Source organism: Plectropomus leopardus, chromosome 15, assembly GCF_008729295.1.
Source record: "Plectropomus leopardus isolate mb chromosome 15, YSFRI_Pleo_2.0, whole genome shotgun sequence".
In the NCBI taxonomy this organism is placed as follows: domain Eukaryota; kingdom Metazoa; phylum Chordata; class Actinopteri; order Perciformes; family Serranidae; genus Plectropomus; species Plectropomus leopardus.
The window spans coordinates 27,695,983-27,709,123 of NC_056477.1; the positions used below are offsets into that span (position 1 = coordinate 27,695,983).

General features: G+C 39.8%; 1 protein-coding gene across 3 annotated transcripts in view; it reads left to right on the forward strand.

The window, feature by feature from the left end:
- The window catches only part of LOC121954216 (regulating synaptic membrane exocytosis protein 1-like), a 105,851-nt gene that overhangs the window by 56,406 nt on the left and 36,304 nt on the right, over positions 1-13,141 (forward strand). For all 3 annotated transcript variants that reach the window (XM_042501559.1, XM_042501560.1, XM_042501561.1), the window contains exons 4-8: positions 1,440-1,702; positions 4,366-5,063; positions 10,351-10,391; positions 12,169-12,282; positions 12,682-12,781. In XM_042501559.1, coding sequence (XP_042357493.1) covers positions 1,440-1,702; positions 4,366-5,063; positions 10,351-10,391; positions 12,169-12,282; positions 12,682-12,781 — 1,216 coding nt within the window. The remainder of the gene's footprint in view (positions 1-1,439; positions 1,703-4,365; positions 5,064-10,350; positions 10,392-12,168; positions 12,283-12,681; positions 12,782-13,141) is intronic.

Genomic DNA, 13,141 nt, shown 5'->3' on the forward strand with positions numbered 1-13,141 from the left:
TAGTCATATTATGAAAAAAGTGTAATATTTTGAGAAAAAAGTAGTAATATTACGAGAATAAAGTCATTTTACGAGGGTCAATAAATAGTTATGGGGTATGTAAAAAAAAATTATTATTGTTGCCCTATGAACATAGAAAATGCAAGGCAAAAAAAAAAGATTGATTTTTTTCTTGAATGAGAACTTTAAAGGGTTTTAAATTGCAGTAGTATACTCTTGTCAGCCACCATAGTACTGAGATGGAGTGGAGTCAAAGTACAAGGTAGCAGAAATTGGAAATATTTAAGTAACATGCAAATACTTTTGACTTATTAATTTCATAGTGTGTTTTTTTCCTTATCCTCATGCTAAAATCACCTGTAAATCTATGTTTTAAAGCTGATATTAAAAGTTTATTTCAGTCGCATGTCTGAACCTAATGTCAAGGTAGCATGTGACAAATTCTGAGTCGGGTGTTCACATTTAGGTCAAATGCTTTGGGATCCCATTTTGTAGCACACCCACCGGCACACTGTTTATCTAAATATGCAAAAAATTTTTGGTAGTTAATCATCTTGTCCTCTATACATCAACACTTTGGTTTTTGCTGAAAACAAAAAGAAAAAAAGTAACATAGCACTTGTTATAGAGAACTACAAGCAGCACAAAAAGTGTGTGTAAAACCTGTTGGTTGCGCATTACTGTCAAAATGTTCTGACATAAGATGTTACATGTGCCACATCCTGAAATGGACACGTATTGTCTTATCAAAAAAAAAAAAGGGGGGGGACAACAAAAAACCCCATTGCAAAATAAATAAATTTCAAAATCAAGACAGTAGACATGACATAATAAAATGTAAGATTTAAAAAAAACAGTTCAGTTGTAGTGTGTAAACAAAGCCAATGTATAGTCGCTGTGCATATGTGCAATGGGAAAAATAGAAAGAAAGAAGACGGGCGATATTATTTTGGCAGCGAGTTGAATATCCTTTCATTATCCAGTTGGCTTTGTGTGCTGGCTTTGGAGGCCAGAAGCAGCCCACAGTGGAAGCCAAGCTGCTCCCTGGTATAACTGCCATGATGCTGATCTTAAAAAGCTTCCATAAAAGCCTTTTTCTGGACCACTCATTGGCAGCGGCGCGGCTCTTTAGGAAGTGCATTGTTCCATTTCCTGTTTGACAGTCACTGCGATTGAAGCTGGGCGTCAGATTAGCGGTTGGCAAAGTATGGGCCGAGATGCTTTTCAGTGGCTGCAGCAAAGAATTCTTGCTTCCTGTTGGAGACATTACTGTGAATGTCAGCTGCATTAAATACCTCAGACAGACACTTCTCTGTCATGTTATCTAAATGTATTCCTGATACATGTGATCATCTTAGCTGTTGGTGCGAAAGATTTATGGTGGGAATTGTGTCCCATAGCTGTGTTAGTGATCTCTCCTCATGCTCCTTCTCACCTAGGTGATCTGGGTGTGTAATAACTGCCGGAAGCAGCAGGAGATCCTGACTAAGCCAGGCGAGTGGTTCACTGGTCCGGCTGGGAAACTCGGTTCGGCCGTCAGCGAGCCGTCTGTGTGCCAAACACTCGGTGACAAGAAGCTCCGATCTCGATCCCAAGCACCTCCAGGGTCCACCACCGTAATCCAAGACCCCAACCGACCCGGCGCACCTGGTAACGCACCTGGAACGGACTCCCGGTCACGTAGCGAACCACCACGAGACACGTAAGCTGAAGCAAGGTCCTAGAACCTACATAGTAGCATTCAAACTCATGAATTATTTGATATTTAAGAGTGATGCTGAATCTTATCACACTCTTCATGTATTAGGTCGTTTTAACATGCTATGACATTATGCAACCTTCTAATGTGACACAAGTGTGTGGTCATCCAAGCAGAAAAGCACTTAAAAGCTTTTTCTTTACTTTTTCTTACCCTTTACTTGTGCATCTGAAAACACATAGGTGCCTGTCACCAAAGTATCTGCCACAGCTTTATGAATGACTAGAAAATGCATTTCTTGTGAAAGATGGCCTATGAATGCTGAATAAATTCAAAGCCATGGCTGAAAATGCAGAAAAGTAAAACAAACTGCCGGAAATATCTGAGAATCTGGCAGAAATCGTAGCTGAACTGCGTTCCCTAAAGAAGCTTAGAGTTGAAATACACTCCCAGAGAAGCTGGAAGCAAAACTGTAATTACTGTCAAAGGAGGAAGTTGAAATTGTCAGAAAAATAAATGCTTCATTTGTTAAATAGCAGAAAAGAAGAAAAAATTGAGTAGATGCTCAAACATCCATAAAATGCATAACATTTTAATAGTGTTTGCAGCTAAAAATATTCAGAAGTAGTAGTCAGTCAAAAGACAACTAATGGTAGTAGTGGCAGTAGTAGAAGTAGTATTAGTAGTAGTAGTAGTAGTAGTAATAGCAACAGTGGTATTAGTGGTAGTAGCAGTAGTAGTTTTATTAGTAGTTGTAGTAGTAATAGCAGCAATAGTATTAGTAGTAGAAAAAACTCTGTCCTTTTGCTTAAATGGACATATGAGCCGAAATAAGACAAAAATGTCTTGGTTTTTATGAATTAATTGTGTATGAAAAGTGAAATTTGTGGACGCTACTGGAGAGAGCTAAAAAGAAGTTGTGTATCAAGCTGGACAAAGCGGGAGACAGACAGACAGGAGAAAGAGAGAGACACAGCTTTTGCAGCTTTTCCTTTGCAAAAGGATGCATATCAAATCAATGTTTAGAAAAATCTAAACACAGCAGCAGCTCAGATACTGAATGCTGAATCAGCACTGACAGTAATGAGCACTGTTTATGCAGCAGAGGCAAGATATCATGTCTTTTGGCCTTTGGTACGGGCCAAGCATCCAAAAACACTACAAGTCCCATAATGCAACTCAATAGTGTCATTCTTCAGACCTTCCCTTCCTGGTCTGCTTCGCATTTTTTCAAAACTCCGCGCCTCCAATTTGTGACAGACTTTTTAAAAACTAAATGAGTTGAAGTGTCCAAATCCAAAATGAGATTACCACAATGACATCAATGTGACATAATCAGGTTATCAGACTGTATAAAGCTCCTCCAGAGCAGCAGAAGACATGATTGGACAACAATCATTGACTTCACTGACACGGTTGGACTAACCATAACTAGTAAAGTGATCTCAACCCTTTGAAACATGAGCAAAATGGATGGGTGTCTTTTTAAAAAATGGGGGAAAAGCAATGAGCAAAAAATCTGCAAAAAGTTAGAGAAAAGAAAATTACTTGAAAATAAGAAAGAAAAGTATAAAACAAACAAGAATATTACCCAAACAACCAACCAAAACAACCCCAACAACCTGAAACATAAATTTAAATATATAAACATAATAGTTATATATGTAGTTTTCTGACATTTTACCCCAGTTTTTTAAATATGTCTTTAAAAATAACCCCACCTCGTCTTATTATTGATAATAATAATAATAACAATAATAATAATTTTCGGGTTATTTATTGACACTTTTATTTTATTTTTAAAGATGCTTCTCCAGGTTTCAAAGGGTTAATATGTGAAATTGGTGGAGTGCTCCTTTACCTTGCATCCTTTCAGCCACCAGAAAGAAAGCAGCCCTTGTAGAGTATGTTAATATTAGTATTATTGAGCATTATCTCCTGCATTCATCACTTGCTTCTTTTATACAGCGGTGCATTATGTCTCAGAGTTATTTTCTCTGCCACTCTGAGTGTAATGGAAGAATTACGTCTGTTCCAAAACACTGACAGGATAGTAGAATGTGTCGTAACTCGTGACTTTCTATTAATGGACAGTAATGTTAACAATGAAGCAGTAACAGAAGCAAAATCACACCAGTGTTATTTGGGCGTTTTGTTATAAGGGAAGTTAGAGGCTAAAAGTGGTCAAACACAGTGTGGCCTCTTACATAACGTTTACTCAGCCAAACTAGCTCCCCTCTGCTTCCACATGGAGTATAACAAGAGTCAGTGGCACTTAAAACCACATTTAAATTTTGTCTTTATTTTGTCATTGTCATATCAAAGTCATAATTATGAGACAAAAAGTCAAATATATGACATAAAAGGTTGATATGATGAGATAAAGTCATAATTATGAGATAAAAAGTCAAAATTATGAGACTTTTATCTCATAATTTTGACTTTTTATCTGATAAGATTGACTTTTTTTAAAATTCAATTATGACTTTTTAACTCAGAATTTTAACTTAATATGATTAAAAAAAAATTTTTACTTTCACTGGCAGAAATGGGCTTCCATAGTATCCAGAGACGTGTGTGCCTGACAAAAACAAACAAAAACTTTGTTTACAGCTCTTACCTTTTCTTTTCTTTCTCTCTCCATCTCCATATCGATTGCTCCCCAGGAGAAATGGAAGGGGAGGCGGAGGAGCTGGTCGAGGAGAGCGCCGGCCAGGTCAGCCCAGACTGCAGACTCAGGTCTCCATGGACCGGGACCTCCGGGGGGAGTCCAGGGAGCGCAGGGAGAGCCGGCGGCTGACAAAGGGACGCTCTCTGGAGCATGATCCTGTGGGAGGAGGTGGTGGAGTAAGACGGACAGAAGAGGGGGGCTACCACCACATGGACCACAGCGGAGGCCCCCCTCGCCAAGCAGGGCCGGTCCCTCCTGGAGGCCGGGGCCACCCTGTGCCTGCGCAGGGTCGTGGCATGGGAGTAGCGGGGGAGGTCGGGGATGGCGTGCGACCCGGTCAGAGGACGGTGGGTGGGGTTGGTGGGCCACATGAACACGCCCTCGCTCAGCAGCCCCCTCCCCCTGAACTCAGAGAACCTCCCGGTTCGGGCCCTGGCTCGACCCCCGGCCAGGGACCCGTTGTGAGACGGACCAAACGGGAGAAGGCTGAGAGCATGCTGCGCAATGACTCGCTAAGCTCTGACCAATCGGAATCACTGCGTCCGCCGCCGCCGAGGCCCTACAAGTCGAAGCGAGGGCTGGGGGCTGGTGGGAAGAGGCAAACCAGCGTCAGCAGTTCAGAGGAGGAGGGAGGGACCACACCGGAGTACAGCAGCTGTGAGGACGCCGAGATCGAAAGTGTCAGCGAGAGAGGTGAGAGACGATATCAATTATCACTTTTTGAACATGAAAATACTGTTGTTGATTTCAGCCAGGGAGGGTGTAGGGAGTATTGACATCTATCTGTTCACTCATCTGTTCATCCATCCATCATGACATAACTGACGAAATCTGATTTTGAGAAAATTTAGGGAATGATTTGTCTCACCACTGCTCTATGACACTCTTACACTGCCTCGGTCAAGAATATACACAGCTTTAATGACAGGCCAGCACTACAAATCTTATATGTCACTCCTATCTCTCTGACCACGCGACATTTCATGAACATGTCCCGTCCTTGCTCCAAAAATTTGCCACAGTGCAATAGAGGTACTATTATATTAGTTATATTGGAAATCAAGACAGAAATAAACAAACTATTAACCTGTTTGCTTTATGTGTGCTGATCCATTTAAACACAGCCAAACTAGAAAAAAAACATAGAGGAGCCACCTGCAGTATCTATAGTCATTCTACAAAAAGATGTGTGAAAAAGTTCAAAATTGCAAGCAAAACTTTCTTAGAGGTTAATGCAAATAGTTTTACAAAACGCATTGCTTGATATTGTTAAATAAGTCTTGAAACGGACCCTCTGTACAGTTGTACTGCTTGCATTGATTGTCCAAAACAGTGACTCCCGGAGGAGATCATATTAACTGTTACCACAATTACATTTTTATTTTGTTGCATTCCTCAAAGCACCCAGGAGCACAGTGTCTCCTTCAGTTACGCTGTGTAAATCAGCCTGATTAGGTCATTAGGATAAAGAATATTAAAAAAAACCAAAAACCCACATTTACAGACCTCTTCAAACACGACTGCGTACAGTATTCATTTAAAGAAACAATGATTTAATACAAGTTATTTCACACACTGTATTAGTGTTTAATAATTGCAATGAATGAGCTATGAGGCGCTGTATTTTTGGTGTGTGTTTGAACACTCCCACATTGTTGGAGGTGAATGTAAGAAGCAGAGGGAGCTGTTTAGCCTCAGTGTGCAGTCTTCATTCAGACTTGAATCTGAGACGCCTTTCTACTTTGACTCAGTGATCAGAACAGGTAAGACTGCTACTGATTTGAAGAATCACTGCTTTTTATATTCTGTTGTCTGGAGCTTGTCCTAAGTATTACAGACCAAACTGCTTGAAAAACCTCTTTGCAGCTTTCTAAATGATATGTGGCGCCCGATTGTGTTTGCAGAAACACTGCACCTTCTGCAACGTTTTCTAACTTGTGTGTACGGTGCATGCAGCGGGCCGTAGCTGGCTGTCTGAATGTCAAAGTGAGCAGCGACACAGTGCACCAGCGTGCATGTTAACAAGTGTGTGCGAGCCCGGGTGTCATATTGTATTGTTTTCAGCTCGGCCCCCGAGGGTGGACAATCCCACACTGAGCGTACATGTGTGTGCATGTTAGTGTGTCTGCGATGGGGGGCAGTTTGACCCCAGTTGACCCCGACATTGACTGTTAGTGGCCTCACATAGCCAACTATGTCCCCAAGCCTGAGAACACACTACTGTCATGTCCAAGCTGGGTTATGTCACTTCACTTCGAACTATTCCAAGACACTCTGGCTCACTGCTATGTATCCAAATGGGCTAGAAAATGAGAAGCTAAATTGAATTAAATTGGGGAGGGGGGGCGCTGATAGTCTACTGTTCTTTACTCCCAGATATGGTAACAGTTAGGGGTGACATGGCCCCAAAATATCGTCATGATATTTCAGGGTATTTTTGCAATAATGATATTCTTGATGATATGACAAAATACTGACAAATATTTTATTGTTAGTTTCGAGAACTCGATTGCAACAAATTTTTTTCTCAACATAAATGTAACAATTTGCCTTCAAATATTCAGTCAAAACTAAGCAAAAATATCTCTCCATTTGACATCGTTTACCAGCCGCCCACCATATTGTTTCCTTTGTCAAAACGGACAAGTTCGCATTACATCACCTGCCAGCTGGAGCATTCATTGGTCTGGTGCGGCGCAGTGCATTCTGGTAGTTGTAGAGTTTCTACCACTTACGCAGAAGTTAATGCCACAGCCCTTTTCTCTGATTTTTCTGGTCATGTGGGACCATTTTAAAAACTCTTTGCGTCTTTCTACTGCAGACATAGCCGAGTCTTATGAAATGAGCGCCTTTCTGGCATTTGAATGCTTCTTTAAGCAGTTCCATTTATAGCCTTGAGAAAATAAATCATAGGAATATAAATAGTTTTTTTTTAATAACAGAAGTACTTGTTTACCTTTTGATAATCACTATGACTCTAGGTGTTTTTATTTACCACCACATTACAGTATTTACCAAACACACTGTGTCTGACTGTAGCCATGCTCATGCTACATTAAAGCTTTGCACTCTGATGGAAAAGAGGCAGCACACAGCACCAACCTGGACCCAGATCAGGCGCTGTGACATCGATCAAGTGGACGGTTAGGATGAGAGTGTTCTGTCAGGCCAGCTTTTAAACACACCGGCGTGGCAGCAAGACGCTGCTTCCTTTTTTAGCTCGAGACTGAGTCCAGGTCATCTCCAAGATGCGGTTGCTGGCAGCAGAGAAGCGTCCAGGCATGTAAATCACTGTAAGATCAGTGCAGGAAAACACACACACACACACACACACACACACACACACACACACTCAAATATGCAGTCAGTCACAGTACAGTAGATCCTATTATGATCTGTGCGAGTGTCCTCCTACAGACAAACGCACTACCAGCTCATCTTCTGAGAGGCAGAATGGAAAAAGCATAACACAAATATGTTAATACATAATGCCTGTGCACCTTGGCTCAGAGCTTTAACTCCTTTTTAACTCCTTTTCTGGCCCGTGAACCTTTTATTAGGCCCCCAAATTCTTCAGCAATTACACATTATGAACCCCCGATAATTGTCACTCCTTTATTAAAACTAATTTTCAGATAATTTTTATGTCATTTTCTCTGTCACCTTTGCTAATTTCTTTTGTGGGACATTCCTTGCCAAGTTGGTCATTGCATTTTTTTCATGTTTTTGTCTAAAAGAAATCAAACCAATTTGCTTATGTTTCAAAGGGTTAAATAGCTTGTGAAAGGCGTCTGAACACACAAAAAAACTGATGTCCAACCAAGTTTTTAAAGGGTTAATCGCTCTGGGTCTAAAAGATTTGCATTCACTCTACAACTTTTTCATATACAAATGTTTCAGTGCCAATGTTTCCTTTTTCAGTTCAAGTTTTTGTTTTCAATGACAAATCATATTTTCAGTGCCAATGTTTGCCGTCACTGTTCTGGCCCCTCCCGGGGTCCTGACCCCACTGTGACTTTAATAGCCTTCCCTCTTCATTCAGGTCCTCAGAAGTCTGGAAACACGAGGGTAAACACTCACCCATGTGGCCCACCCACTGCACAAAATTACATTCACGCTCGAGTTATGAAACTGAGAACTCAGTTGTCTATCGTCGCAGCGTTTGCTTTAAGATTACATAATGTCACTATAAGTTGTCACAACTCATTAACCTCATAGCCTCCTGGCTCCTAGGAACGCTTGGCTCTGTTTTACTCTGTGTCATAACAGTGTCGTCGGGGTCCTGCACACATTTCAACACCGCCCCTCGGCCCATGTGTGAAGAGGAGGCTGTGTTTTTGGACTATAGCAGGACGTGATGTGGGATGAACCACTGGAATATTTTGTGTATAATTGTCTGCCCAAAATATCCTGCTGAACACGAGGAAAATACTCCAGTTCCTGTTGAGCTCTCCGTGAATGAAACACATTATCATTATCATGGTCATTGTTGTAAATCATTAAATTGTGTTTGCATACAGTGCACTGTACTATAAGCACATATTGAACTAAAGTGAAACTGTACCAGTTACCAAATGACAGACTCAGAAATATTTAGCAAAACAATCAATATTTAAAATTCACAAATTGAGCTTTAGTCGGCTCCATCCACTGACGAGGACTGCGTGATAAGGTTGAGTAAGTGGGCCTTGACTTGTGATTGTTTTGTCAAATTATTTCTAAGATTAAAAATGAACTTTAATGCTTATTTGGCAATAGCTTACCTGACTCACTGACTTAAATCTCTGAGTTTATTTTAGAATAATATTATAATTTATTACACTACAGAATTTATAGATTCTGATTAACCATGTGTGATTTGTTTGGCCAGTGAGAGCTTCTACCATTTTAGAAATTAAAATTGAAGCGGACGCGACATCTATGTGTAAAAGCAGGAAACAGATTGTGAAATGTCGTATGATATCAGTAAACGCATAACAAAAGTTGTTAAAAAAAAGTAAAGGCTCCTCATAAATCTTTTTGTTTTATTAAATTATTATAGTTCTGGCCCGTGAACCTTTTTATACCTTTTAACTTTAATTGATTAAAATTAAGTATTAGAATAAAAATAAACTTCATTTCAAAATTTATTTTTAATAAATTGTTTTAAGACAGACTAAGTAAATGGGAAATTAGATTATTTTATTTTATAGATTTGCTTTTGTTGTATGTTGAAATTATATATTAGAATAAAGAAATCAACTCCATTTTGAAATGAAATTCTTAATAAATCATTTTAAGACAGAGAAAGTAAATGTAATATGAAGATAAAAATTGTAGTTTTTGTTTTATTTTATCGACTTACTTTTGTTTAATGAAATATTAAAATGCTAATTTAATTACTTAAGTTATAATAGCTTTTTTGCGGTGAATGAATTCTATAATGGAATATATGTTAACATAGCATACGTTCTTTAAAAAATATTAACGTTAGGAAAGGAAAATATGCATTCTTTTAGTGTGTCTCTGTAACATCAATAGATATTTTGTGTTTAAATTGCTTCATAATGACCATCAACATGAGGTCATTATTTACTAAAGTTTGTATGAAGTCTAACAACGCTGCATCACCTCTGGAGGAAATCCACACCATCTAATCTGTAAAATATCTGGGAGGGATTTGGAGCATTTTAAAAGGCTTAGCAGAGCTTTGGTTTATCATCACCGCCTCGGTGGACTACTTTGAGTCCGAGTCCTGCCGCTGCGGTGATAAATTTCTAATTCTAGCCCAGGCCTGAATATTCAATAAACTTAACCCTCTCCACTGTAAACAAATACCTTCCAAGTTTGGCTCAGCTGCGTATGAGAGGACTCAGGCTGGTATGTGCTGTGTATACACTTGTACGCTTTAGTGTGTGTGTGAATGTATGACGGGAATACGAAGAAGGTTACCGTCCCTGCTTCATGCACAGTGTCTGAGCTGGTCTCTTTTCTCTTGCAGGCGACTGGGAGTGCTACCCACATGACCCCACTGTATGGCATGTAAGTCATTGATTCTTATTTTTTTCAATTTCAGCTGAAACATTTTTAGATCAGCTTGAAGTGGAGCCAAGTTTGTCTTTGCAGATTTCAGAGGAGCTGATAGGCATGTCAGTAGTTCTCTTTTGCATGTGACGTGTGTTTGTATGACTGCTTTGCTGCTGTAAGATCCTGGTTTCCGTGGTGAGCACTTTCAGTCCTGCTGAGGAAGTCGTCTCTCTGCTGTCTTCATTGTCTGTAGTGATGCTAGCTCTCACTTTTTTCATTTATTTATTATTCCACAGAATCCATTAATGTAAAACTACCAACAACTTTTATCAGAAAATATCCATAGATCTAGACTTAAACACCAGCATTCGTAAAGGTTTTTATGAGCATAGTGTTAATTGACTGTTGCGTTATATCAGTTGTTTATACTGGGTAGCAAACTTAAGCTGATCTGTGTCAGGGAAAATGCTGCAAACTGTTGCAACCTTCAGAGAAAAAATGCATTCAGATGTAAATGAAACTACAATGAATGAAGTAACCATTCATCAAATAACACTTCTTAAGGCTCAGACACACCAAACTCACATCAAAGAATTACTGGTGACAAAATATAACCAATGCATCACCTCATGACGCCTGTGTCCAGGCCAAAAACATGGATACACCGCAAAGATTTTAACTGACCACCAACCAGCATATACGTTATGCGCAGGTGTGAGAGTAAATACCCCTCCATACCACTAGATGGCAGTTGTCTGTAATCACCATTCAAAAAGGGAAACAGGAAGACCATCTTAATGCTAGTTTGCTAGTTAGCACATTAACAACACAATCCAGTGTTAAAAAAACAAAGCATTTTTACTGTGCCGAACCATAAAGAAAAACTGATTTTATATAACAATAATTTGTTTGGATCTCACTTCCTTTTGACGTTAGCTGTTTGTTTAAATTCTTCGCCTTAGTTTCCCCTCTCATGCACTGAACCGCTGGTCAGGGTAATTTTATTCACCGATGGGCTCTGTCATCTCTGATGCCAATTTAACATGCTGAATTAGCTGAAAAAAATCAGACAAGAGCCAACAGCGTGGGTCACACTGCAAAGACTAGGGCGCCAGACGCTTTGTGATGGCCCAAATTTGACCGTTGGATTGGTGTGGTGGACCTTTAAAGTAACTGGACATACACTTAGCCACATTATCAAAATTTATCTAAATCTTTGATCCATTTATAAATTTAACAACTATTTTAGGGGCTGTTAACAAAGCAATGGTTCTTGCAAGAAAGGTTAAGCTTTTGTTCCATTTTAGCCTTTTGTTCACGTGAAAACAGCATTTTGGAGGCCTGAAAATGCAAACTTTTACAAACCGGGTTCTAGAGTGTAATCTTTGAAAACGCCATCCTTTCTGTCGGTGTGTGAACTGGCAATGCATGGTGACATCACAGATGCACTTTGCACATGCACGTGGTGTTCTTCTTTGGTGTGTCATTACAAAGTTACACCGCCAACTACTGGCCTGGCATGCTTACTACAGGGAAACTTCTTTACACTGGGAACACAGGTAACAACAGACGATCAAAAACTGTCTGGCAGAGGGAAAACACCCTAGTTTCCATAAGGCTTACTGCAGCCAAAACAACATACAAATATAAAATATCCTAACATTCAGAATGGTTAATATGTCTCCAGCAGTAGCAGATTTTGTCTTCCTGTGTGTATCTTTAGTGTATGTGTCCTCTGAGTGTCAGTGTGTGAGTCTGGATGTACAGCATCTCCTGTTGTATCCCGCTGCAGCATCCTGTAACCTGGCAGCCGTCCAAAGAGGGAGACCATCTGATTGGACGAATCACCCTCAGCAAGAGGAGTGCCACCATGCCTAAAGAAGCTGGAGCTCTGCTGGGGTTAAAGGTCAGAGCGGGCACACACACACACACACAAACACACACAACACACACACAGAGTGCTACTAATTTATGGACGTTATTGTAATGTTTTCAGTTACCTTTGCTTACCCTTGATATGACAGATATTACGTTAATCTCTGTCTCTGTTTCTCTGTGTCTCTGTGTCTCCATGTCTCTGTTTCTCTGTGTCTCTGTCTCTGTCTCTCTGTTTCTCTGTTTCTCTGTGTCTCTGTCTCTCTGTGTCTCTGTGTCTCTGTGTCTCTATGTCTCTGTTTCTCTGTGTCTCTGTCTCTGTCTCTCTGTGTCTCTGTCTCTCTGTCTCTGTCTCTGTCTCTCTGTCTCTCTGTCTCTCTGTGTCTCTGTGTCTCTGTCTCTCTGTGTCTCTGTCTCTGTCTCTGTCTAGGTGGTGGGAGGCAGAATAACAGAGTCAGGGAGATTAGGTGCCTTCATCACTAAAGTCAAGAAAGGAAGCCTGGCTGACGTGGTGGGACATCTCAGAGCAGGTAGTCTAAACCATCGTATATGGTACACTATTTGCAGGTCTTGAAAAAAGTTTGAAAAAGTCATTATGATGGAAACATTAGGCCTTTAACCCTTTAAAACCCAAGCAAAAATTCTTTCTAAAACATAACAACATCAGCTTAACAAGATATGGCCTAATAAGTAGCAAAAAACAGCAAAAAAGTTACCTAAAAACAAACATTTTTAAAAAGTAAAAAAAACAAGAAAATAACCTAAAAAAGTGCTGAAGTTTTTATTTGTTTTATATGTTCTTTAAGATACATAATTTTAAATATAAAATTTTATATTATTATAAATCTAGTCTAGTCTAGGACATTTTGGGGATCGTTTTCCTATTAATC